We start from the raw sequence: 27,906 nt of genomic DNA on the forward strand, positions 1-27,906 counted from the left end.
TGGAAGGCCCAGATTTGAACACCCATCACTTTTTATTACCTTGACTGAAATTAATAGGAAGATTAGGGGGAGGCATTCCATACAGACACTGGAATCCTGCAGCCAAAAGCAGTCAATTGACTGGGCAGCATAGTAACGTCTTTGAAGGGTAGAAATAATGCTTACTTCAGGAGTCTCTCTTGTATAGCTTCCCAGGAGTCTCTGCGATTTTCATCAATGTACATTCGGAAGAGGATTCTCAGACAGCAAGCCAAACTGCTGGTTTCTTGTTTTAAAAGATTAGGCTTGGATTTACCCTTGAACCCTAGAAATCAAGGACAGCGATATAGCTAGATAACTATACCTGCATGTCTGCTCCAACTCCAACAGACATGCATTCATACAGCTTTTCCACACTGTGAGGTCCCAAACACTCATTTGGCAAGACACATATGCCTTTGAAACCACATGCAGGTAAACACTATTGAAGGTAGAGCCATTAGGAGAAAGGAAATGTGCAGCTTCACTTAAACCCTGAACAAAGTCTCTTAATGCCTCGCTTGGAGCCTGACTCCACATTACCCTTAAATGCCCATAGTTACCACCCAATCACTTTTAAAACTGGAAAAAAAATAAAATTTTAGGAGGAAATGATTAGAACAGAAAAGGGGAAGGGGTACTTAACCCTTCTATAGGTATAAGGTTTACAACAACCCAAAATATGACACGCTCCCTCTGTACCATAAGGGGGGGGAAATGGTGTGAGGCTTTGGCTTCATTTCACTGAATCTGAGCCTATCTTCTGGAATCAAATTTATGGAACTCCTACATGATGAACGGACATGAACAGCTATTGCATACTGTGATCTTCAGGCAGGGATGGGAAACCTGTTGCCTTCCAGAAGTTATTAGGCTACAACTTCCATCACTCCTTTACCACTGGTTTGCTGCTCGGGGCTGATGGAAGTTGTTGATTCCCCATCTTGATATAAGATCACTAGCAAGGTACATTTCTTAATTGGATTATAATATTCCAAGTTATGCTTTTAACCTCAAAATCAAAATAATAAAATTCCATGTTATTAGATCAGGTATGGTGAATCTGTGGCCCTCTAAATATTGCTGGACTGCAGCTACCATAAGCTCCAGATAGCATGACCAAATGGCATGGATGATGGGAGTTGAAGTCTAGCAACATCTGGGGAGCCACCAGTTCCCTGAACTGGATTCATGTACTAGACCTGCAATTTTTTGCTTACACTGCTTTAAGTATATATATATTTTTAAACCCTTTGTGCACCACACACTTGGTGCTTACCTGCTCTCCACAGGACAGTTCTTTGTTCGTAATTTGAGTTAAAAGCTTTTGAAAATGAATGGGACTCCTGCAAACAGTCCAGCAACTTGAACAGGTGTTGGGAAGACATGTATTTGTACATTCCTTGGTCTTCAGTATCAATGTGGATGTCTGTTTCTAGTGTGTCCCTCTAAAATGGAAAATCAAGTTACAAGAAACATTGACTGAAGGAATAGGTGTAATCATATTTTTTTTTTTTAATCAGAGTATATCACAATTTCCAAGCGCAATAGACCAATTTTGGTATCAGTCCAGTGCACCTGGATGCATCAGTTGCTATCCCACCCCACCCCACCCCCCGCCAGAGCAGAGGGCACATGCCACAGTTTCTGGTATTGGTAAAAGAAGTGCCATTATTCTATGCAGAATCACCATTAATTGATGATGCCTCCCAGTTTGTGGGAGGCAAAACCAACAAAATCAAAGATGCACAGGTAGAATATGTGCCAGTTGCTTCTGGATGCAATTTAGGAAATAAATGTAGTTCTGTTATCGGAAATGTAATCTAAATTTCTCTCTGGTTCACAGCAACATTTGTCCAGACAGTCAGCACACTGGGTCTTCTGGAGAAAAACAGGGTGGTATCAGTTTCAAGGGTATCCTTAATTTTCACTGATGTCGTTGACCTATCTACAATTGTTCAGTAGCAACACTTTGTTTGCTCACTTCATGCTCTTGTCAGACAGAGCAGAATGCTAAGCCTCTTCAGCTAAATTTAAGGCACTGTTATAGCGGGACCTCGCATACAGGGCAAAAGACTGTCAGGGCACAGTTCTCTCCCTGTCTTCCATAATAGCTGATAAATGTTAAACAAATGGGAAAGTCAAGATGTGACTCTGGAGAATAATGTGAGGTTTCCTACCTGAGCGGCAGCCATATGCTCAGCATCTTCCTTCTTGCTCGTTGCTGGGTAAAATACTATGTTATCAATGGTCTGTATCAATTCCAGCTGCACAACACACTTAATAAGGAGGCTGGCAAAGAGTTTCTGGTCTAAGAGAATATCAATATGATAGGTCTTAGTTTCAAAGTAATTCGGCTGTATGCACTAAAAACTGGTGTAGCCAAATATAGGTACCATGATGTCCCTATCATCCAACAAGATTCCTTTCCAAGCATATATTCTCTAGCAACAGGGAACCATGGATTTCATGAGCTACCGTGGTGCCAGTGAAGATCCCTAGACTAGCACCATCATCCCTAGACTAGCACCATGCCATTGATAAAATAATACTTTAGGACTGCCCTGAGACTTCCGGGTATAGGGCAGTATATAAATTCAATAAATAACATCAACAACAGAATACATTTTCCTGTGTAAGTAAGATAGCAGACTTTTGTGTCACTGCTACATGAATGCTCCTTAAATTGAGGTTAACCAACCAGCATAATTTGACCTGGAAAATGGGACTGTAAACCTCTCAGAGGTTATAGATGATTATGTGGCATATGAATCCTGCTAAGAAAATTTCAAGAATCTATGAATCCCATCGACCCAAGCTCTTAAAAAACAACAACCAGCAATAGGCTGTCAATGGTTGTGGACTGCCATTTCCAAGGCTCTTGCACAATGCTACAAATCTGGAAACAAATTTGTACACAAGTTGGCAGCAACACTGTAGTGGAGGCTAGGAACTAATAATGCCTGAATGCAGATGGTGCTGAAAGCAGAATGGAAAATCTCAACAGCCCTTCAGCACAATGGGGTGGTGTGGCTTGCAAGGGGACTTGGGTGAGAAGTGGATAGCCCTCAAAGATAGATGATAGATAGATGTTGAGGAGATTGAAGTGCAGACTTACTTGAATAAGGGCCACCTTTCCAGCTTTCATCTGTAGGATTTGAAAACTGGCTCTGCCCCCTTTCTGAAGCATTTTTATCTATGCTGCTTAATGACTGGCGATCTAGATCCATATCCTAGAAGTAAACAGGAGCAATTCAATCATAAAGAATAATAAAATATATATATTATTATTAATAACAATAGTTTAAAACACACCCAAAGATACATATTGCTGCTACTAATATTTTTCTTTGTTAATAAATATGAGTCTAATGAATGTTCTTGCAGATAACTCCTGTTTCCACATTAAATGTCTATAAACATGAAGCCGTCACATACATCATTTTGCGCACATTTTTTTTCAGCTAAGGAATGAGTAATCAGAGCACTTACCAAGTGCTTTTCAGATGAATCATCTTCCATTCCTGCTGGTCTCCATGTCAGCAAGCTTCAAGGAAGAAAAAAATTGATCAGAAACGTAACCTAATTTGAAACCACTTTAAATATTCTGCACTTAGAATTATACTCACACATGAGGAATTGTAGTTTTGAAGATCTCTAACATACAATTGCAGGTTTGGTCCCAGACTTCATGACTGAATTTCTGCCCATTTAATATTACCAGGCTTTCTAGGCAGTTGGTACCCGATCGAGCCAGCTGTTCATTATCTGCAGAAAATGAAGAACCAGCTTAAAAAACCCCACAATCCTCATTTATGCAAAATTAAAGAACATTTACAGTGACTATAGACACACAGTGTCAGAGATCAATGGTATTTATAAACCACCTAACAAGAAGGACTTGCAGTTGTTTGGCGCTTATTCTTACTGGGAAGTAGTAAGTCAAGGCAACACTGCAAAATGAGACAATGAGATGGAGCAAATGTAACATTATATGTATATTGTATTCTTTTCTTATCTTCCCCTCCCCAGAATATTTCCTCCCCACTCAACACATTTCTGTCAAAAGCACAAACAGAATATTATCCAAACAGAGAGCTAAGACCTTGCCCCAAGGTTATTCATTCAGTATAAAGTTGGGATGTGGGAAGAAATTAATGCAGCTTGTCTGTTAATGCAAATTACCCAATTCATGCTCTCTGAACCAATACATGAACTGAAATGCAGCTAACCTTCAAGATTCCCACTTGTCCAATTTCTATTATGCCGTTCTCCAACCCCAAATCAGGGAAAAGTGCAAACAAAAATGCATCAACTAATGGAAACAGCATATAAAAATGAATTTTACTTTGTAATATTAATTTTATTTGTAGGACGAAGTAGTTACCTATTCAGGTTGAGTTATTTAATATCTTAAGTAATGATATAATAAGAATAGGAAAGGAAATGATTTGCAAAAAAGTAAAATTTAATTTTGTGAACCATTAGGAGGGAGGGAGGGAAGTCGTTTAGGCTCGGTTGAGCCAAGAGACTTAATAAGAGGACACGATGTTACGTATTGTGATTATATGTAAAATTAATAAAAAATATTTTTTTTAAAAAAAATGAATTTTACTAGGTAAAAACTGCAAGCTGATGCTTAAGTGGGACAAACTGAATTTAGAAGATTTGAAAAATTAGAAATTGAGAGAATTTGACCAATTCATCCATCCAGAGAATAAAGTGACATGTATGTAAATAAGCTACCTTGTTTTACACACCAGTGTAACTGTGCAAATATGTCAGCAAGAAGAATCTCATTCAAAGCGTCATAGAACTGAGTGAATACATCACAGATTGCATAAAGTGCATGATTACACGTAGTAGTCATCCATTCAGATTTCTGTCAAGAGAAAAAGCAGGCCTTGTATTTTTTTTATTTTTTTTGGGGGGGGGAATACTGCTAACTGGGAAAAGTTCTGATTGAATATTGAAAAGCACAATAAAGCTTATCAATTTAAAGGCTGCCTCCATGTGTTGCCCCTTTCCCATTGTAAAAATATGAGACTGCAAGCTCCTAAGGATAGTAACTTGCCATTTTTTGTTTATGCTAACCCAAGAAGCACCATATACTGTAAGTAGCAAGAACTAGACTGCCTACTGAAGCACAGAGTGGCCCAACGTTCTTGCTCAACTTGGGCAAGGCGCAAGGACAACATGGAACATAAACCTTTGCCCTTGTAGCATGCTACCTCAGGTTGAAAAGCCTCAGGCTACGCAATTCCACCCCCCCCCCAAAGGAATAATAACATCCTACTAGATCAAAGTTTGACTTCAATTTCTGTTTTTAATATTGTTTACTTCTATAAAATGGCTTCCAATACCTCTGTCTGCTGCTCTGGAAGCTTCATGTTATCAAATATCCTAAACACAATTCGAAACAGATCTTGCCACCAGTGTTGTTCAAAGGTATGGCCATAGCTCTTCATGATTTCAAACATAACCGTTAGGCCTCTACAACATGGAGGGGAAAGCAGTAATAAGACAATACAAGTTAACAGGGAAAAAATTAATAACTGGGCAGAACCAAAAAAAGAAGAAGATAATGTTTCATTACCTCGTCCGCACATCTAGCTTGCACCGATTGATGATACAAGAAAGTTCAAATAAAATGGGGAACCAGCCTCTAACCCAAACTCTGTCCCCAGGGGCCACATTCATGTCGTCACTTGTGTACTCTCTCAAAACCTGTGAATAGACAAGAGCTGGTAGTTCAGTACAAACACTTAAGCCACTCAGTCAGGTCTTGCTAAAGAACAGAGAAATGCAAAGAAAAGTGCAAGACAAAACACACTTTAAAAATGTTTCACACACAAGCAAATCGCTCCGTAACCTCACCAAAAAATAACATCCCTCCTAGTGGGCCATTTTTCTGCCCAAGCCACTAGGCAAAAATGGTAGATTTCCCCATTCATATTTAACTGGAGATGTGGGAGGAGGAAGGAACTAAGATTTGATAGAGTTGCTGAAATATAATGGGTGCTATCCAACAAAATCATTCTCAGAGTAGGTCTGTTAAAATCAATAGGCTGATGTCAATCATAATGTTATTCTGAGTATGATTTAAGAAGCTGCTACCCAATAATAACCAGTGCAGGCTTAATTTAAAGCAGGTCTGTGGCATAATATATTTGTTATTACTAAAATCATTTATAAAATCGTTTGATACAAATTGGTCTTTCATGTTTCTTTTTTTAGAAAACAAACTACAAAATTGAAACAGTTTGTAAAATCAATAAAATCCAATAGCACAAAACAGTAAAAAAGAAGCAAACAGTGGTCATAAAAAAGCAGTCAGCATATCCAAAAGGCTTGCTGGAATAAGGTTGCCTTGCCTTGTTGCCTAATGGTCTTTAGGGAATGAGGAAGGCAGACATGCCTGGGAGTGAGTTCCGTTACTGAAAATGTTTTTGAGTCTCTGAAAAAGCACAGAAATACAAATGAGGGGAGGAAAGTACCTGAGGTCTTTCTGAAACGTATTTTGCACAATAACGAATAAGTCTAATTGCTTCCATACTGGTGTCTGGAAAGGCAGCATTACAGGCAAATTCTGATAAACATTTTACGGCATCCTGGAATGAATCTATTGCTGCAGGAAAATGCTGTTGAAAAATATTGGCTGTGGAGAGAAATGTGAAATAAATACAAATCACTACTTTTGTATTTCTGCTCTGCTTTAGAATACAGTTGGTATACAAGTACATAAGCAGATCAGATCAACAGGGCTTGGAGTTACATTGCGACACAAACATTTGCCCTTCTATATATTAAATGCTGGTTGCAAGATGGCTGCAATTCTAGGAGGTGACCCATTGAACCAGGCCTGCACAACTTGCATGAGTATAGCCCATCACAAAGTCCAGCAGTTATGTATGGTGGTCCAGCGAGGTAAGTAGGTGTGTTGAAATTTATTGCAATTGCAGGGGACTTCTTTTGTCAGCAACTTTCCACTGCTAATCCAATCAGTCTTAAAAGGGAGCAAAGCCATCCAGAAGTCCCCAGGAACCCATACAAACCTGTGGGCAAGGCAGGGATTTCACCTAAGGGTAAGCAGAGATTTACAGCAAGCCTTGCTGTGCCAGAGCTGGTTTCACATAATATGGGCAGTTTATGAAAGTGAACTTGTTTGATACAACTACATCATACAATGCTTTCAGTGAGCCTACAGCTGCAGAAATTTAAAAGTTGTGGGCTGCTGGATTCTCTGTTCTCATAAGGAGCTTTTCAATCCCTTCTTAAAACGTGTTTTCCTTAACAGCAAAATCAAGGAGCACCCCCCACCCAGCATTTTCTAGAAGGTAAAGAGAGGGAGAAATATTATTTGAAGTACATGTGAGAAATAGGAATACTACAAGTCATTGTTTCAAAATTTTGAGGTTGGTCTCTACCATCATCATTTGGCACATTAGTCTTGCTGAAATTTACTTACTAACTATATGTCCCGTTGACTGGAACGCCAGCTCCACAATATTCCCATCATGATCAGACGCCGCTTGATGAAATACTGCGAAGATATTTTTCCACCCTGAGCGAATATTAGCAGCTTGAGAATTTACCATCTGAGCAATGCAGCGTATTACCATATCTCGAATTGTAGGAGACCTGAAGAAAAATAATTTAAAAAATTACTGACTTATTTGTGGTATCGTGTATGATGATGCCAGAGGAATCTGCATTGGCATGAAAGAACACATTTACATTTCAAGTTATTAGGACGAACCTGTTTTTCTTCATGATATGCTCAAATGGCCTCAGAAAGTCTTTCTGAAATCGGAAGTTGGCTAACTCTCCCTTCTCAAGGAACTTCATTGACAGCTGTCTCAATGAATCAACTGCAAAGATGGCCACGTCTTCATTAGGATTGCAACCAACCTATGAAAAAGAGAAACGGGCATTCTCTCAGAAGAAGTGCATATCCAGTGGAATTTGGGCTATACAAATACAGCCCTGAAACCTGATTGGTTCATAGAACAATGACTGGCATGATGCCGCTAACAAGACAGTCAGAAACAGCCTGGTGCAGGCCTGGGGAATCTCAGGCCCTCTGGGTCTCTCTATTCAGCCACTGAAACTCTTCCTAGGCTATGCCACACTTCCCAGGCAACCTCTCCTTCACAGACCATCCCTACTCAGTGGCCCTGATCTAGGCCCTTCTTGGGTACTTTTGCCAGGATGTAATGCAACCCACTATAAAAAGGTGTAACTCCTGCCCACTGCCCCAGCCCCTTTTGCCTCTGCCCATAGCTGGCATGTGCCCCCTAAAGATTGGCCATGGGCAGAAACAGGCCCCCCACCCCGATCAAGGTATTCTCAAAATACATCAGTCACAAATCTTTGCAGTGTATCAAAATGAGCTTGGCAGTAAATATCATCAATCGGAGTAGTGTTTGTTTCCCTGTAATTTTGTTTATGATCAAGACATAAATCCAGAAACTTTGAGCACAATTAGGACAAGCTAATCATTAAGGAAAGACACACGGTAATATAAAAGGCTATATATTTTAAAAAGAAGGAAAAAAGAAATGCAGACTCTGTATCGCACTAAGCCTGTTTTGCGCTGACAAGGAGCAGTAAGGGAGAAAGCTAACTGTGCATGCCTGAAAATAGGAAGTCCAACCACACCTGTAAAGGTTCCAAGGGGTTGCTCGAGAGCAAGCGGGCAAATACCTGCCTGCTCGGCTGTAAAGCCTTGCTTTAGCTGCAAAGATAAACTTTATCTGTCCAGAGTGCCATTCTCCCGTGGCTGGCTCATTCACTGGCAGAATCCGTGAGTGGGCGGACCTTAAACTTTCCCCAGCAAAGTAATTTCTTGACGCCCAGTCTGCGCCTCCCCTCTTGGCGCGGAAGCCTACTGAGCAAGAAGGGCGTGGGTAACGGAGGACCCCTCTCCTCCCCACTTTGCCCAGGCAAGATGTACTGGCATCGCCTCGCCTCCTCTGAACCCTGCAGCTCCTCTCTACTGGAGGCGTGGTTACTCTCCTCCGCTGAGGAGGAGCTGCTTCCCACGATCTTTGGAGGCTCTCTGTAATCCATCCGGCTTTTCCTCTCTCCCTCCTGAACTGATGGCAGTTCCCTGACAACACACCAAAGGGCTTTCAACTTATTCCAAGGCTGTGTAACTCATGAGCTCTGGCCAAGAAATAAGTCATGTCCAACATAAATTGGTGTCTATGCTAAAAATGGTCTGTAATTTTGCCCAAGTGCTGCACGTTACCTCCAGACCTCTTGGATCTTCCTAATAACAAAGGGTATGCCTTTGCAGAGTTGCCGTTTTGCCAGTCAAGCTTTATATAGGACCTGCCGGCAATAATTTTCTACCTAGTAGTGTGGGCAGAGTGGATTCCATCTTGTTCAACCTAAGTCTATATTTCATTTGATGCCATCAGAGATTGCCATGTAAATTTGATGGGTCTTGAAATGAAGCAGCTGTGTGCATGCTAACTTGGGAGTTTGAACCAGAAAGGGAAACAGGTTTCAAATGCTGAAATACCTTATTGAAATGATCTCCAATGACGTGCCATATCCTGGACCACTGCAGCCTAATTCTGTTCATGTTGTAATAGGAGATCTCAACAATCTTCTGCAAGCTGAACATGCGTGGATGGTGAGGGGAAGCTAACTCATCCATGGAAACAGCACACAACCACCGAACGAAGTCCACTGAAAATTTTGAGACCAAACATGTCAGTAAGCCTGAAATGGTACAAAGCAATTATTATTCACCTTAGGGTATCCCCACCCCCAACATACATACCTATAGCATTTCCATCCAGTCTGGTTGAACCTGTAAATATTCTGTGGGATAAATTGAGATATAGAGTTAATTCTCAAGATGCAGAACATTTGGGAAAGCCCAATTCTGTACATATTATTGTAAATTTATGTGACGCTAGAATGAAGAAACTGTTTTTCCTGATGGGGCTCAAGGCAGCATACAGAAAAAATAGGAACTGTTAAAAGCATAGAAGAAACAATAATTAAAAACAATTAAACATTGACAGAATTAAAAACTATATGTATATGTGTAAATGTATATATGTGTGTATATAAAAATCATACCAATAACTGCAATAGGAAAGTCTTCACTTCATGCAACTCCATACTAATTATGGAAGGGTAAAATGTGCCATGCTGTTTTTAAGAGGGGCAGAACAGGGGCATCCAACAATAGCAAAGACAATTTCTCTGCTCTTAAGTCCCAACTTCTGATCCCTATTCAATCCCTTTCTTTGGTATCTTTAACTACTCTGCATTAAAGACCAGGAAACTGTTAATATTATAAGCTTGAGTTAAAATTATGGTTTGTATCTAAAAACCTGTGCCACAGCCTGTTGTGATAATAGTGATAGTAAGCCTTTCAATATTTTTTTTTTAAGGTCACTGTAATACCTGTCTACTGCCACCACCACACTTTGTGAACTGGTTTCTCCCACAGATTCCTGAATACTGGCTATTTGCCTTCTATCAACACCTCCGCCAACGAAGTTACCTAGTTAGGAAGAAACCGACAATAATTGTTAAATCTAACATGAAATATATTACCAATACCAGTTGAATTATAGACTGTAAAATCAAAGGAACAGGCTCAAAGAGTAACAGCATCTAGCAGTCTAAGAATTCACCCACCAAAGTGGTCCTCTTATAAAATACTGTATTGTATGTGATACAATAGTTAAGGAAAGCTTTATTTCCTGTTCCCAAAATGACATGAATAAATATATCACCCTGCATGAGCTATATATGATTAATCATCTACCCTTGTTTCTTATTTCCAAACCAGCAATTCAACAAGCCACTGCCATTAATTACTTTAAACAGAGGGTCTTTAAGGTTAAAGCAGTCTGAAACAGGTAATTTGTTATGATGACAAATGCTTTTATTTGATTAACCTGAATCCTTAGGCATGAGAACAGACAGAGTCAAGGCTAATCTTCTCACCTAGTCCAAGACCCATGAACTCTTCTCCTCCAGATGTGAAGCCTTTGAGGCTCCCTTCTCTTTCGCGCCCAGATCCAGACAGGTAGCGTGTTTTAACCCCAGTCCCTATGAGCTGTGCTAGTTCCAGCTGGCTGATACATTTCAAGATCTAATGAAAACAAATGCGCATTTCAGTACTGAAGTCAGCAACTACAGATTGCAGAACCAAGAAAATACCTCCAATGCAAATGCCACACTCCACATCGTCAGACACATCCCCATTCACTTCTAATGCTAAGGAATTGCTGTGCATGCACTTCCACTGCTCCACTTCAAAAACTGCAGTTCTGACATATGTATGCAATCCAGGCGAGATTGTCCAATAAGCCAATTCCTGTCTACTATGGATGGCTGAAGCTCTTTGGGTTCTCAGCCAAAGGAGTTTCCTACCCGATCATTTTAATTGGAAATCCCTTCTTCCCCAAAATATAGCTTTTGGCACATTGGCCCAATAAAGTCATGGGGCGGCAGGATTAAATTTGCAATGCTATTTCAGGACCAGGTAGGTTAAACCCATGGAATTACAATTCACCTAATATATAGTTGGGCAGGTAGAGAGGATTTAATACTTCATTGTGGGTCCTCTGTCTAGCAGACAGAGCCAATTAGCACTTTAAGGAAACAGATAAGCCATTTTGAAAAGTGGAAGGCAGTTATGGAGAAATAAATGTTTGGTTTCTTTTGACAAGCCTATCTCAAGGAACCTCAAACCCCCATATCCCAGAAAAGTTGATGCTGTCTTGAAATTCACTTTTCCTAGGATTGGCAATGAGCAGGGCACATTTACAAAATTGCTTTGTGTACTTTAGCAGTGGAGAACGTCTAGCTCACAGGTCTCATTAGGCCTAGCAATACTGTTTTCCCCAAGCCACAGTCACCCCATACATGTTGTCATACATTATGTCAGGTGTGGGGCAGAGAAAGACACAGCTTCAAAGGAACCATCTAGACTATTAGAATGGAGTTCCAATTGCTCTTTGGAAAGCAGGACTCTTATTTGGCACTGTTAAAATTTGGTGCCAAATGCAAGCCCCACTGGGATTAGTTCCACATATAAATGCAATGAGAGGTTTTCTGCATCAATTCTGAGACTGCATGCATGAATATGTAGAACCTGTATCAGCAGATCAGTCAGATACAGCAAGACTTCTTCAAAATTGACAGCACACAGCAAAGGCACACGTCCTTTCTTACCTCATGCCAGGAATTTCCAAGGTAGTTGCCATCAGTGTGGGCCACTGTAATGAGGGTCTTAATTGTATCTATGTTTTTCTGTTTCATTTCTGTGATGCTGGAGCTGGCAGTCAACAAGGAAAAGCGGGCAAGTGCCTGCACATAAGCATCTCGTTCAAGCTAAAATGTAAGAAGGAAAATTCAGAAGTAGAAACAAACCATGGTAAAAGACAGGCATGTTGCATTCCTCACCCCCACCACTCCCGCCAAAAACATGTATCTCAGGAAATAAGCACATGGAGTGAAGATGGCATGTTACTCAGTGATGGCATGTGGCTAACTTGGATATGGCTCCAGACAAGAAAGAGTTCTGTGGATGGAATAATCTCTTAAAGCAAGTGAACAGGCAATAGGATGGATATTCTGCAGTGCTTTCTAAACATCAAAATCTCTGAAGATCTCTAGTTCAGTGTGCATTTTGGAGAGATCTTGCTTTGGCTCAAACAAGCCCCAAATCTGACAGATGGCTTTGGTTCCTGGGTTGAGGATTCATACAACTCTTTTTGCACACCCCTACTACATACAGCAAGCCTAGTCTATACTAACCTGCATGCCAAAAATGCAGGCTATTCGGATGGCACAGCGTATTCCTTCCAAGCATAAGGATGCAACTTCAGTGTCATCACAGTTCTGAAGACCCACGCTATAAGCAGCCAGTAACGGAGTCCACACAAGCTATTAAAAAAAGGACGGGGAGAGGAAGAAAGGGGAGGCTTTAGTCAATCTGGCTTTTTTAACCCAACCATATTTTGCCCCAGAAAGTTATTTAATGTAGACATAACTCAAGTAAAAAAGGAACATAGACCAGGAACATTACAATATTTTCGACATTCTTGACTATCTTCTGACTGTACCTTCTCCCCTCTGTTATTTCACACATGTTAAGTCTATCACTGCACAGCCCCGCAAACCCGCTGTTTCTTAAATGAATGCTGTGCGAATATGGTCCCAAGACAAAAGGATGCTTAGGAAGTCTGACTTCTGGTTTCCATAACTTCAGTTCCATACTCACTTTGAACATGGGCCTGACATGATCCAGGTGAGTTGCACTAGTAAAAGGTGCCTTTGCATGGCTCACTGCCTCCATTAGAGCTTTAGCTGTCTTTGCCATTTGCTCCATCTCCAGGTTGTACAACAACCTTCTCTGCTTCTCACTGGCTACATCTAAAACAAAAACAAAAACCCAAACCCCCCACAAAGTTGCATTAAATATCTTTTGGCACACCTACGCCACATTCCAGACAAATCAAGAGTATGTAGTCTTTAAAAAACAAATTCTTCTTCCCATATCCACCAAGAAATTTATGTGCAACTTAAGAAATCCATACATAATTGAACATATTAAATACCGAGGATATAATAAATTCATTTTCATTATTATACTGAGGATATAATAAATTCATTTTCATTATGTTTCTGCTTCACCTCCCAGAAAAGACCAATCTAAATCATACATTTCATACTCAGACGTATCATTCCTTCAGAACCTCTCAGTTTCAGTTAAACATTATAACAATTATACTGTTACTCCTTGATGAAGTCATGACATTTACCAGTGCTGATTCAACCTTATCTGCCATTTTAGAAATGGCAAATGACCCACTATTCAAGTTGTGTTACTCTGGTTGGCCCCAAGCAGGCGCAGCAAGAAAATAAGGCTTTTGGTGCTGCTTCATTTTAACCTTTTTTTAACCCTGTTGCAGAAGTGGGGAAAAGAACTGACACAATTGCTTTGTTCCCTCAAGTAAATGTGAAGAAATCCTGCAGTGTTTGAGTGTGCAACGGTTGCTGTCAGTGTTGTTCTGCTGCCACAGCTCCCAGTACAGCTTTTTGAAGGAGGTAACAGACGACTGTTACCAATGTTCACTTAGACCCAGCCATACGTAATATGCTTTACTGTTACTGCCATTACTATTGCTTTATCTGGGTCGTGATGGGAGGAGGGGGTGCAGAAAAAGACATCCCCAAAGGAACGGAGACACTTGATGGGGTATTTTGGGGAAAGTTTTGTTGGGAGTTTTTGCTGTTATTGATATTAATCTTTTGTAACTTAATTTTTATGTGGAAATTGTTCAGTTTGGTTATGTAGCTTTTTGTTTTTTTTAAAGCGTTTATTAATTTTCCAATAAAAACATCTAATTAACATATCAAATCAAATCAAATCCAATAAAAATAAAAAACTAAAATTAAAAAAAAATCCAATTGTCTTCCAAATTGTAATAATTTTTGTTTTGGCTTCCCACGGTCTGAATTCCGAAGCGCTTTCAACATCATAGTCCTGCCTCTCATCATCATCAATGTTTTTCATAATTCATAATTTTCTTTTCCTCCACGTTTTGACTCTGGTTCTGTGATCCTCATTCATGTGAGAAGACAGATACTTTCTTTTCTATGGAGTTTGGTTATGTAGTTTAGATGTGTTTTATTTATTTTTATGAGTATTTTGCTATGTTTGTAACTATGTAAATTTTTTCATATTGAGCATTGTTTTAACTGTGGAAAGGCGGCATACAAATAAAATGATGATGATGATGATGATGTGGGAAGAATGACCACTCGGTGACTACAGTTTTCTTAAGCCCAGTCCTTAGGAATCACTTCACCCAGCAGGGTGGGCAGCTTAACATGCCAGTGAAGCTTTCCTCTGAGGCAGCCACAAGAATCTCATTCCCCTCATCTGAGCCTCCTCAACTGAGCTATGCGTTAAGAAGAGATCATCTGTTTTAAGCAGCTATATTCCTTTTACTTTCTCTTTCCTGTGGCAGTGGTTTGACTTTTAGGCCGCAATCCTACATACATGTACCTGGGAGCAAGTCCTCTTGGACTCAGTGGGACTTACTACTGAGTAGGTAAGTACAGGAGCATGCTGTTTATTTCAATCTTCTAAGACAGCATGAAGTAAAAGGACTTTATATGTCAGCTTCAAACAATCTCCCACCTAACTCCACCAGGTAAACAGAGGTGTGATGCTGGACATTCAGAGAACACAGAATCAAAGGCCTGGAACAAGCCTGGTGTCCTCCAGATGTTTGGAACAACAACTGCAACCAGCCCCAGTCAGGATGGTCAATAGGCATGGTGGGATGATGGGAGTTGTAGTCCAAAATTTTTGAAGGGGAATTTGGGGCAGGAAAGGAAGCCTGTGAAGTCTAAAGCACCTGCTCCAATGCAAGGTCAGCCAGACCAGCAACAGACTATTTCCCTCTTGTTTCCACAACATCTGGAACCAGCTCCTCCTCCAAGAAGCCCAGACTGGAAGCATATGAGTTAAGACTGTTTCACCCTCACAACAACTTTCTGAGGCTAAAAGATACACTGGCCCAAAGTGAGCCAAGTGATGCCAGAGCAAGGATCTGAACCCAGACTTCCTTAGGCCATATCCTCTGTCCACCATACCGCCTTGGTTATTCTAAGTATCCTCTGCGCCAACAATAGGAAGTTAGCAAGTTGAACAATGAAAACATACTAAACCAAAGCCTAGGATTATTGAGGGTTCTGGATTAAAACATCATACTTGGCTTAGTAGACTTTGGTGTGATTGCATATTCTTTCGCGTCCTTCATTGCAATTTTCTTCCCTTCTATTTCATCATAGATAGTAGATAAATACTCTTCTGGAAGGTCTTTGCTGTCATTGATTCCACGATTCATTTTTATATATTGCTCTTTTGTCATCTTATTCTTCACCTGTTATGGCAAAACAGTCAAAAGCTGGTAAAGAAGTTATGTAGAAGCCTATTTGCAACCATTCTGTATCATTATATAGATACACACATACCTGGGGACTGTGCAAGTCTGTTGTCAACATTATAATAGAATATGCTAGAACGTAAGCTGTGTCGGCACTAGCAAACAGAATTTGACTGGAAAAGAAAGAAAATCAGGTTTTTAGAATCCTAGGGTATTGCTATTATCATCTCTTCATGTGTGCATTTTCAAAACACCATTAGAAACTCTATTATAGCATTTCCTACTGAAATGTAGACGCTGTTCATTGAGCTGTGACTATAGACTGCTCCGGAGTCCATAACAATTTGGCAAAATATCAACAGGGAACTGCCAAATAGGACAATTATCACCATGTTCATCCAGAAAATAGCTATGCTTGCAGAATATCTAGCACTGGGAACCAGCAGCCAGATTCTTCCTGAGCTCTGCCAAATCCAATGTCTCCCCAGTGATCAAGGGTCAAACTAGATGCAGTGCCGTTCAGGCAATTACTGATTGTATGAATGGCTTTTTTTTAAAAAAAAAGAAGGTAATTCAGGTGCGGTACCCCTCACCAGTTTTCCATCAGAAAAAAAATGGTAATTGTCCTGACCTGACAGAAATGAGAGCAAGGAACATGGTTTGTCTGTCTCTGAATTTTGTGTTTCAGCATTCTCTGTGCACCCTTGCCCTGTCTGAGGCCTAATCACTGATCTTGATTGTTCTGAAACACTGGAAATAATGTCAGTCAGGAAAAAATTAGTGCCTTGAGGTGAGGCAGGCGGAAAAGAAACAATTATTTTTAAATTTATTTTTAGGCCTAGAGTTTTGAGGATATTCAATTATCTTATTGCACAAGGAGAGTGGGAATCGGAGAAAATGCTTTAAATCTACTATATTTTTCTACTGTTTTTAATATCATTTTTATACTGGAACTGAAACATAATGTTCATGATGTAAGTGTATGTGCGAAAATAATAAAGAGCCTTAAACATCCCTACTGGATAGGTGACTTAAGCTATGTCAGCAACAAGTGAACTTATTCTATGTAAGGTGGTCCTGTTTGAAGTATTCATCAAGTCTGGCTTCCGGTTGGTTTCTTTCAAAGTTGCAGCCAAGTTCTAATTGATTGGGGAGGGGGGAAATTCTCATATATAATAAAAACAAGGTGTTGAGGATTCTAAAAGTTAGGAGTCCCCCAAGCCCTGATGCAATGCCTGGAATATACGGCCACTGACCCCAGAATAGCAACATCAGCTTATGAATCAGTTCTCCCTTAGGTACAGATACACTTCCCTAATTTTCTTAGGATTCTATGGTCTGGCTACAAAAAGGTTTTGCTTTTAGAATATGGCAGCCATATCCTATTTTTGAATAATATGGTATTCTACGCATGGTATTCTACAAATTGCTTTTGCTTGATGGGCTGGATGACTAAGGCTACCTCGCCAGTCTTACTAAACTATATCTTCTCCCAACCACTGCTTCCAAAAATGCATTCATTTCTATTATGATTTGTCCAATATCTTTCAAGTTACCCTTGGTTGCATTCAATATATCTAGCAGCAAACTTTTCCATTAGTCTGTCAATCTTCTGAGCTTCACCAGGTAACCGAAATCCTTCCAGAAATATGCGTAAAGCAGAGACAAAGTCTTTCCCGCAGAAATCAAGCAGGTCTACGTAGGCGTACATCACCTCCTTGTTAAACTTGTTACTGTCCCCCAGAAATTCTCCCACCTGGCTCTAACAGAAAACAAAGCAAAGAAAGAAAGAAAAAGAAATGTATGAAATATTGTAAAGGTAGCAACTTTGATAATTTCCCCTCTTACAATCCAAATATGTTACATTACAAAATCATCATGTTTCACCATCACGTTCACTTTATGTTGTGAACCGCTCTGTGATCTCTGAATGAAAGGCATATACAAATTTAATTAATTATAATGAAGTGATTAAGGACATTTGTCACTCCATTAAGTAGCATTAGCTGTCAATCTGGTTATCAATACCTGGTCCCGAAACGCCACCAAAAGCCTCATTAGTGTGATATTTACACACTCACATCCCCACATGGAAACAGCTGTGAAAAGCATGTATGTGTATAGCATTAACAAAAGCGTGTGATTTTTGAACAATGTAAGATTCGGCCTTACAGAACTCAGGCGCTCTTCTTGGTGCAGAAACTGTGCTATGTCTTCTGCTGTTACTCCAAGCATTCCCTGTTCCTGCAAATACTGCAGTCCTCTCTTGGACTTTTTATTAAACCTATAGTTTAGAGACAGGACAAGGAGGAAAAGGATAGATCAATCTGATGCAGAAAAACAGTCTCCTGAACTCTCAAACACTGACAGAAAATATCAGAAAACAATAAGGTTTAGCATAATTGTTATTAATTTTATAATATTTTGACTTCCTCTTGCAGCCCTAGCAGGCCCCTTTCTAAAATGTACAATTAAAAACTTATGAACTACAAACCAGAGTTAAACTTGAACTGGGAATCCCAGGACTTCATATAGAAATATACTGACAGCACTGTATAATTTTAAGGGATATTAATGGCTAATGTAGCCACAAAAAATAGAAAGCAGGTGTTCCTTTTAAAGGGAGTTTTACAAGTTGTAAGAATGGACAAAACAAATGGGAAGGAGTTACTGATTTGAACATATTGCTCAGTTGGATGGAATTGGCTCAGCAGGTACAGAAGTGTTAAATCAACTAAACAGAAATGTTTAACAATCTTTGTTGAACATTTATATATTTCCTAAAATGTATGCACTGCTTCATTTTGTAAGCCGCTCTAGGGTTTTATCAAATCTAAAATCATAAAATCTGAGAAAAAAATTACAGTACATTAAAAGATACAAGAAACTAAAATACTAAAACATATTAAAATTCACATTTGCACTCTTACGTATTCTGAAAAATGGGAAATTTACTGAATGAATACAAATGCCAAACACTCAATGCAATAAATTATTTGGCACCAATCTGAATTTCAATTCTTGTTGATTGCTTGGTACCAGCTTACTTTTCTTTTCACTGTTAATATGCACAGCAAATAAAGCAGTAAAAAGTTTAAAAGTACAATTAGAAAAGCCATTTTAAAGCTACTTTAGCAATAGGTTCAACTCACAGTTCAATCCCGTGCTCAATTATCTCTTTTTGTTGCTTGATCACCTCAAATTGTTCAGGATCATCAGGGACAGCAGTCTGGGTGCCAACACTTCCAACTCCAGAGGAGACTGTTGAATCTAAGGAGCTTGCACTACTTCTTCTTCCCCCAATATCTAAACATTTGACTTCCCCCATTTCATGTTCTGAAGGCTTGTCTGGACCTGCATGTAAGAAATGGGACGTAAAGACATATTCCCAAATAATACGTAAGTAAAAGCATGTGGGCTCTCCAAACAGACGGACACTCACACCAGCCTTGTGGTCTTAGACACAGCTCAAGAGGTCAGCCAATACACCCAGCCACTATCTTCCAAGTTTCCCACCAGTCCAGAAGTTGTCTTCCTCCAGGGAGTATTGAGGTACTCTGAATCTGACCCAGAGACCATTCTGGGCAAACCATGCCCACCTGTCAGTTAGCTGACGTCATATGACATCATGCATGGATACCTGTGATCTCCAATGCAAGCATTAAGTGCCAAGATTGGAGATAAACACAGTAGCCCCACGGCACTAGGATCAGATACAGACCTCTACCAGTTGCCACAGGCTGAGATTCGTACTACCTGACGTTGTATGATTGACATGGGTTGCCATGCTCATCTGTCAAAAATGGCCCACAGGGGGCAGGCCAGTTTCCCACCTCTGATCTAGATAAAGAGCCACAGTTGCCCCATTACAAAGGAATCTTTCATCTTGATAAGCCACGAAAGCAAGTGAGGAGGGTGCTATTGCATTCAGGGCCTGCTTGTGGGCTTCCAATAAGCAGCTGGTGGGAATGGGATGCTTGATTATTAATTATTCACTGTCAATCCCCCGATATTAAAAAGTCACAAAACTTGCACCAGAAAATTATAATTCTATGATAATACAAGGCCTAAAGTAGCATAACAGTATGAATCCAGACGAATAATTATTAAATAAATAGTAGCTAGAACCAAACGTAGATTTAAACATATACATAGGATACTTAATTAAGGATAGATAATGGGTGAATAAAAATTTATAAGAAAGATTAAAAGATCAGTTAACACAGCTATATGGGGTGGGCTTCAGAAGTGCGGATCTAATAATATGGGCCTTCAGTTTAGGATTGAATTGTAGCATAGATCATTCTTCTTCAAATATCTATCATGGCAGCGCAATATCTGGTGACTGAATATGTGACTTCTGGGCACTCTTCCTGTGAACCAGACCAAGTTTTATTGCGGCAAAAGCCGGTGACACTGAACACCACAAGGTCAAACAAAAGGAAATCAACAGCAACATCAGAAAGAAGAAAAAAAGGATTACACAAGGGAACTTCGCAGTGTGCCATTCAACAGAAGAGATTTACGCTTCCTGATTACTAAAGTGCAAAATTTGGCCACCTCATATGATATTGAGCTTGAGGAATCTTCCAGAAGATATTTTCGTAGAATTTCGGGGGAGGATTCCAAATAATGTTGTAGGGGTATAAATTTTGATAAAAGCGGCAAAATAAGTTGAGCTCGTTCTTCACTATAAAATTCGCAGAATAGAAGGATGTGTGTAACAGATTCTACCTTATTAGACATACAGGGGCAGAGACGTGCATGCATTGGTACCCGCGTGAATTTGCTGTACAGCACTGCTGAGGGCATTGTCTCAAAGCGGGCTCTAGAGAAAGCCCATCTATAAGCTTCGTTAGTGATGTTAGTTAAGTAGGGGGCAGCTGCAAAATTAGGCCAAGCTTTTAAACATCTATACGTCTCCGGGAGTAGGGCGTCTTCTTGTTGTAATTCGACATCGTAAAGTCTCTGAGTGATAATTGCTTTTGCCTTGTTCAGAGTTCCAAGAAGAAGATTTTCAGGGTTTAGGCCAATTTGTTTGATCTTGTTAGTTATTTGCATAAGCCAAGGAGGATAGGGGACTGCGGCCAGGAAGCAAGGTAACAGTCCCTTAGGATTGTAATGGATTTTCAGCCAGAGGGATATTGCTTGCTCCCAGACTTTTAATTCCACTCTGGGCAGTCCTGCCTCTTGCCTTAAGACTGCATTAGGTGTACACTTTGGGGTAGCAAATAATGATCTTAAGAATTTTGATTGTACTGTTTCAAGGGTCTTAAGGTTGGCAGAAGGGCTAATTTGAGAGCCATACAGGAGTTGGGCTAAAGATTTTGCCTGAAAAACTTTTAGGGCCATCGGGAGGAAGCCAGCTCCTTTCCTTCTGAATAATCTAAGGATGGCATTTGCACTTCTTCCTGCTGATATAGCTGATGTGGTCAGGTGTGCTGACAATTTGGCATTATAAGAGAAAGTAATGCCTAAGTATTGGAAGGTCTTAGTCTGTTCAATGGCGTTTCCCTTTACGCTCCAATTATCTTTCCTGAAGGAGCAGTTAAAATGTACAATTTTGGTTTTGGCAAAGTTAATTGTTAACAGTTCAGTGTTACATTGGTCACTAAACTTTCCTAAGGCACGTTTCAGACCCACTTTGGTTTGAGAGAGAAGAACAGCATCATCCGCATACATTAAAACTGGTACTTTTTTGCCGTTAGAGAACACGGGGGGGGGGGTGTTTCGATTTCACGGCAGCATGTGACCAGGGAGTTAACATAGATGTTAAATAAAAATGGGGCTAATAGGCATCCTTGTCTAACTCCTCTTTGGACTGGGATTTCTCTAGAGAGTCTGCCGTCCTGTGCAAGTCTTATCTGGAGGGTATTGTTCTCATGAAGCTTAATCATCAGAAGTAATAACCTTCTGTTAATACCCATATTGGCCAATTTGGCCCAGAGCCTACCCCTGGATACAGAATCAAATGCTGCCTTTAGGTCCACAAAAGCCGCATACAATGACTTTTTCCAATGTTTCACATACTTATAGACAAAATAATCTAACACTAAGCAGTGATCAATGGTGGAACGTCCAGATGTAAACCCTGCTTGTTCAATTTCTAGTAAATCATTATGATCTAACCATTCACATAATTTTAGGCATAGATGTTTTGTATAAAGTTTGCAGATCACATTCAGAAGACTAATTGGTCTATAATTAGATGGATCAGAGGGGTTGCCCTTTTTAAATATAGGAACAATTATAGCCAGTCCCCAATCTTTAGGGATTTCAGTTGTCTTATCTATATATGAAAATAGATTTGCAAGAACCGGGGCCCACCAGTTTATTTGTGCTTTCAGAAGTTCAGCGACAATGAAATCATTTCCTGGGGCTTTGCCAGATTTCATTTGTAGAATTAACGAAGTGATTTCAGTTTCAGATGTTGGGGGCCATGATGTATCATTATCTAAGGGGATGTTAAGCAGCGCAGAAGGTCGATGTTCGCTAAATAGCACTTTATAGTGCTCTTCCCATAGGTTTGCAGGGATTATTGTGCCCTCGTTAGGAGCTTTGGTTTGACTGGAGATAATTTTCCAGAAGTTGGTATTGTCTTTTTCTATTGACGCTTTTATGAGGGCCTGCCAGATGAGAGAGTCTGCGGTTCTTTTTTTGGTTTTTAGTAACTCTTTGTAGTTCTTTTTTTTAAGTTGTAACTCTAATTTAGTGATAGGGTTAGGATTTTGCTGGAAGACCTTAAAGCATTCCCTGAGTGTAAGTTTTGCCTGGATGCATTCGCGGTCAAACCATTTTTTGTTGGTAGGGGACTCATTGTGGCTTGATCTCCTGAGTCTTGACAATAACGGTTGGAGTTTTCGGTGGGAGGTCTGAGCACCTTCGTATCGACAGATCTAGGAACCTCCCCTACCCAATTGAATGGTTAGGCCATTCAGACGAACAGCTAATCAACGAAAGTGGAATGGGTCCCCTAAATGCTAATGATGAACACTGGCCCCTATTCAGGCGTCATTCTCTTGACCCAGTTACCAATTTCGCTGGTACATGTCTTTTTCTAATGGCACTTAGATTAAACCTTGTTATTTTAAACGGCCTCTCCTCGGGAGACTGTCCTGGCCAATTTACTTATTGGTCAGGCTTAAGGCATTCTGTTATTGACTACATCCTTGTCTCCCAAGAACTCTTTGATGAACATATTGAATTTACTGTAGATATAAGAACCGAAAGTGACCATCTCCCCCTAAATCTTAAAAGGACCGAATTTTGGGAACCCTCTAGATGTGGGCTCGCCCCACAGACACCTGATCCTAATGTTCTACAAGGCCTAAAATAAGAAGCCAGCTTTAGATAACATGTACGAAGCCACAAATCATTTCTCTCCGGCTTCCAGCTATTTTAAGTAAGGTTTTGGATACAGAGAAGGTTTGATTTCTCACCAACGCTGGCTTGATGGTTGGGGTTCACATATAGGTCTTTGCTCCATTCTACCATGCACTTTAATATAGAGACCAAGCATTCAAGACCTTTCTTCCGTAGGCTTAGTTCCTGTGCACAAAATATGTGGAGAAAGAACAATTACAATGTAAACAGGTCGAGATCTTTGGAACCTCAGAATATTAAAAACAAAAAACAAAAAGCCATAGCCTTTCAGCTATTTGGGGCCTAAGTTGTTTTTGCCTTTAAATGCTACTGCAAATACTTGGAATTTGGTTTGGGAACCAACTGATAACTCAGGCTTCCTCAAACTCGGCCCTCCAGATGTTTTGAGACTACAATTCCCATCATCCCTGACCACTGGCCCTGCTAGCTAGGGATCATGGGAGTTGTAGGCCAAAAACATCTGGAGGGCCGAGTTTGAGGAAGTTTGCGATAACTGATGCAAGCTTTTTTAAAACTGAGGTTATGCGAGCTCTAAATGGAAACCCAACCAGTAATCTGGCTGCTGCATTTTGGAGCAGTTTCTGAGTTATCTTCAAGGGCATTGCTTTACACTTCTGCGCACGTTTGGCTCCATGTTCGATTGTCATGAAACTAAGTGCACTCCTAAACTCTTTGTGAGCAAATAGACAAGTGGATGGAATACATACAAGATACTAATACAAGGCTGCCAATATACTTAACTGAACACAGTGGGAATTGCACGAATGAGTCTTACCTGCAGCGGTGTCATGCCTAACTCATGTCCACTCCTTCCCTGGGCAATTTTAGATAAGTCATTTACTAGCCGTTCAAAAATATTAGCAGCATTCAAATCACAGTCATAGTTCACATATATGTCCACCACACACTGAGCATCTAAAACAAAACAAAACAAAAAAATAGATTATGAAAATTGAGTTGTCTGGGAACAATGTATGCAGACAACAGACTATTGTGGCAGGATACACCCCCCTCCCATTTAATACCTATGAAACATAATGGGGAAAAGGGTGAGGAAGGGATAATACAAGCCATTGTTTGCATTATTATACCAGAGCTGGGTTACATTTTCTGAACTATTTCCCCCACATCAAAAAAGGCCTGCACTAGTAGCAAAAAGCAAGACTAGGGCTGTGCATATGCACTGGTGGGAGAGCCAGGCTTGCTCCGATGGTGCATCTGTGCAACTCTGACCTTGTCACAGCAATGCCCCATGCCTGCCACATCCAGGTAACAACAATTTTGGAGTCAGGAAGGAAGCTCCACCCCACCCCACCAGCCACTGCTGGAAGGCAGGAAATACTCAGTTGGCATCCAAACCCCTTGAAGACCCCTTTTCCCACCACTTCTTTGCCTCTATATTCCAAATGCCTCCAGTGTCTGCCCTTTGGCTAAACTGGACATGAGAGAGTCCCTGCATAGCCAGAAAGCACAGTGGATTGATTACTTTGAACCAATCACCACCAGTCTTTAGCAGACTTCCCACTAGTTACGGGGATAAATACTGCAAAACCCTTAGCAAAGTGAAAGACACCTACATTAGCTGCTTTTATTCCCTCCTGCTACGCCTGACATTTTCACAGCGGTACTGTACTTCTCATTCCCTCTTGTTTCTCCTGGGCTCCACCAACCTCATAGTGTCTTAGCAACTGCGTTTGGGAAATACTTCAGGTACACACTCTGGGGGTCACATTCCAACAATTCCAACAAAAAAGTGCCCAGACTAATATTTTTAGTGTGTATGGTGTTTGTGGGTGTGTTGCCTCATGGCACTTTAATATATTTATTTTGTTATCACTTCTATACAGTATGCCTATACTTCTTCTATTCATTATTGATATTCTAAACAGGCAGAAAAGGAAAATTTCTTGATGATGTTATAAAATTACCTGCAGAAATTCTAGTCAAGGTCTGAATTACCATCCATTTGTGCTCAAAGGAACTAGAAGAGGTTTCTAAAATGTTCAGGAAGATCTCTTTGAAAAATACCTGTTGAATACAATTAGGAAAAGTAGGTGCAAGGTCTGTACCCCAGGCATACATTCAAGGATATCGTTAAAAGTTCTGAACACACACACACTCAAATACAGAACATACAGGGTTGATTCATGATCCATATGCAGAGGCAGTTTCATATTACTATTGAACTGAACTTAAGAAGCGTATCAAGCATTTGAAGCAAGAGAATAAAACAAAACCTTCTTACCTCAATCTGCATTTTCAAATGGGTCTTAAAGTTTGAGAGAAGGGTGAGGAAAATGGCAAGGGAGAGCTCAAAGACGTCAGGAACGGAAGATACTCCATTTTTAGATAATGCTACACAAAGGTATTGCTTAATTGCATTTATAAACATTTCATGTGTCCTGAAGACCGGACCAGCATTTTGCAAAACCGAAAGCAACAGCTGGAGAGACACTATTTTAGAGCGTAGTTCATGGGATCTAAAAATAGTAAGCAGAAGAACAGAGTCAAAACAATATCTTGTTATAAGCTCTTTGTATGTTATAAGAGTAAAGGTTGTCCTACATGATGTCCTCCAGATCACATGGACTCCAATTCCAGTCAGACCTAACCAACACAGCATCAAGAGTGATGGTAGTGGCAAGTGCATAGAATCGGGCTGGGTGTATGTGTGTGGAGGATGCAACATTGACTATAGAGCATGTCTGATGTACTGAAACATTTGATTGTCTTTCAATGTTCACGAGAGAGTAGTTTTTAGATGATTTCACCACACTTAACAAAGAAGCTGACCTTTAACCTTTCCTTTCCTTTGTAATAAGACACACACTCACACCCCGGACAGCACTGCATGCTAACAATGCTTGAGGGTCACTTAATTCCATTGAAGGCATCAAACTTTATCATGCCCTTTACAGATGCTGAATCCCTTTGAACCTTCATCCATTTCCCAGCACAAGAAATACAGCAATTTCTGTCAGCCAGAATCATATCACAGCCCTGAGGCTTCTGGCATCTCTACAGCTTACATTTCACTTTCTCTCTCACACACAAATCTTACTAGACAGCAAACGTACAAATCAAGTAGTGAACCTATACACACAGTTAGTCTCCCTCTGCTGCAGAGGAGAGAATAATATGTTTTGTGTCTCTCTGAAGTCAAGGCATGTAGCTGTTCCTTTGGGCATGTCTCAGAATTCAGACGTGGTCCAGCAATCATGGATCACTTTAGAAAAATATGACTTAGCAGTTTCATAAATGAGGAAGGTTTACACCCAAGATAAGTAAGGCTACAATATACTATACACCAAAGCAACAATACATGCAGCTTGATAGCTAATTAAATTATGAATGCATTTTTAACTGTGTTACTTCAGGTCTCATTCTGGATAGTGTACAAATCAATAAATGTAATATTTTCATTTTTACTTGGGATCTGGAGGCCCATCACCAAGCGGTTTCATCGAAAGCTTGCACAATGACCGAAACACAAGGAAGGCATCCTTCTGAAGGATATGGGAGAATCTGGCAGCTGCCTGAGGTCCAGGTACATCAGTTTCCTAGATAAAGAAACAAAAGAATTAGTTTGGATTCAGCCACAAACATATATGAACAGGTAGCATTTGAATTACACTTATGTTTTGTTGAGATCAATTTTAAAAAGGAAACAAAAGTCTTGCTCAGATGTAATGCTGCACTATGATTATGGGATCAAGCCTGTGAAAACCTTGGGCTTGTGCACTCCCCTCTGGCATGGCTGCAAGTCTTGAGTTCTGAGGCATGCACTTCAAATTAAGCACGGCTTATTATGTCTGGACTCAGGCAAACACCGATAAATATTAATTATGTTTTCTTGAAACACAGCCACCTTCAAACCATAGTTTATGAAGCTGTTTCCCCCCCCCCCCAACTATTAACTAACTATTCTAAAAAGAAGAAGCAGATGCTTCTGATCGTATTGCCATGCCAAAAGAGGAAAGAGGTGCATAAGTCCATGGCTCACGCAGGCTCAGTCTCATAATATTCAACCAAGGTCTAGCATTACATTCAAATGCATTTGTTTGAATAGAAGGAAAACTGCGTATAATGTCAGATTTGGTTACATTAAGCACAACAGACCGCTGCAAAATAAATTGCACGTAGAAAACAATTAAGCCTTAACCATTCCACTACAGAAGGGCTACAGCTCAGTAGAACACATAATCTGCATGCAGAAGGTCGTATGTTCAATCCCTGGCTTCTCCACATAGGCCTGGAAAGTTGCTGTTTGTCACTGCACATAAAACTGAGGCAGACTGACTAAAGGTCCTACTTTGTCTCAAGCAGCTTTTTATTTTACAGCCCTGTTAAGGTAAGTAAGGCTTTGCTTTCAAGAACAAGACTGAATAAGGATTGTCATATAAGCTTCATATTATATTAAGCTTAACGATAGTATGTACCCAAATCACATTTCTATGGAAAATCTATTAAAGTAGTGGGGATATGTCCTTTCACACATTTTGGTGTGTGAGTATCCTGTGGTCCAACTGATCTCCTACCAATTACTCTCAGAATATTAGGAGCTTTG

General features: G+C 40.2%; 1 protein-coding gene and 1 long non-coding RNA gene across 4 annotated transcripts in view; one reads left to right on the forward strand and one right to left on the reverse strand.

The window, feature by feature from the left end:
- Positions 1 to 27,906, reverse strand: part of ARFGEF2 (ARF guanine nucleotide exchange factor 2) — a 52,492-nt gene that overhangs the window by 6,511 nt on the left and 18,075 nt on the right. For 2 of the 3 annotated variants that reach the window (XM_083745738.1, XM_083745739.1), the window contains 29 exons: positions 26,769 to 26,899; positions 25,585 to 25,819; positions 25,268 to 25,367; positions 24,115 to 24,254; positions 23,396 to 23,504; positions 19,109 to 19,310; positions 18,129 to 18,240; positions 17,513 to 17,718; positions 16,045 to 16,129; positions 15,782 to 15,953; positions 13,280 to 13,431; positions 12,814 to 12,942; positions 12,229 to 12,387; positions 10,996 to 11,143; positions 10,447 to 10,546; positions 9,812 to 9,852; positions 9,548 to 9,717; positions 7,778 to 7,929; positions 7,487 to 7,659; positions 6,516 to 6,676; positions 5,615 to 5,745; positions 5,382 to 5,511; positions 4,765 to 4,900; positions 3,648 to 3,786; positions 3,511 to 3,565; positions 3,137 to 3,251; positions 2,199 to 2,329; positions 1,298 to 1,466; positions 166 to 304 (listed from right to left, as the gene is read on the reverse strand). In XM_083745738.1, the coding sequence (XP_083601864.1) occupies positions 166 to 304; positions 1,298 to 1,466; positions 2,199 to 2,329; positions 3,137 to 3,251; positions 3,511 to 3,565; positions 3,648 to 3,786; positions 4,765 to 4,900; positions 5,382 to 5,511; positions 5,615 to 5,745; positions 6,516 to 6,676; positions 7,487 to 7,659; positions 7,778 to 7,929; positions 9,548 to 9,717; positions 9,812 to 9,852; positions 10,447 to 10,546; positions 10,996 to 11,143; positions 12,229 to 12,387; positions 12,814 to 12,942; positions 13,280 to 13,431; positions 15,782 to 15,953; positions 16,045 to 16,129; positions 17,513 to 17,718; positions 18,129 to 18,240; positions 19,109 to 19,310; positions 23,396 to 23,504; positions 24,115 to 24,254; positions 25,268 to 25,367; positions 25,585 to 25,819; positions 26,769 to 26,899 (4,022 nt within the window). The remainder of the gene's footprint in view (positions 1 to 165; positions 305 to 1,297; positions 1,467 to 2,198; positions 2,330 to 3,136; positions 3,252 to 3,510; positions 3,566 to 3,647; positions 3,787 to 4,764; positions 4,901 to 5,381; positions 5,512 to 5,614; positions 5,746 to 6,515; positions 6,677 to 7,486; positions 7,660 to 7,777; positions 7,930 to 9,547; positions 9,718 to 9,811; positions 9,853 to 10,446; positions 10,547 to 10,995; positions 11,144 to 12,228; positions 12,388 to 12,813; positions 12,943 to 13,279; positions 13,432 to 15,781; positions 15,954 to 16,044; positions 16,130 to 17,512; positions 17,719 to 18,128; positions 18,241 to 19,108; positions 19,311 to 23,395; positions 23,505 to 24,114; positions 24,255 to 25,267; positions 25,368 to 25,584; positions 25,820 to 26,768; positions 26,900 to 27,906) is intronic. The other variant, XM_083745740.1, reaches the window with a different exon arrangement.
- LOC310847691 lies at positions 14,322 to 16,505 on the forward strand. Its single transcript, XR_014565965.1, has 2 exons — positions 14,322 to 14,362; positions 14,683 to 16,505. It is a non-coding gene; the product is annotated as an uncharacterized lncRNA (long non-coding RNA).

This window comes from Podarcis gaigeae (assembly GCF_964106915.1).
Source record: "Podarcis gaigeae genome assembly, chromosome: 6".
NCBI classification, from domain to species: domain Eukaryota; kingdom Metazoa; phylum Chordata; class Lepidosauria; order Squamata; family Lacertidae; genus Podarcis; species Podarcis gaigeae.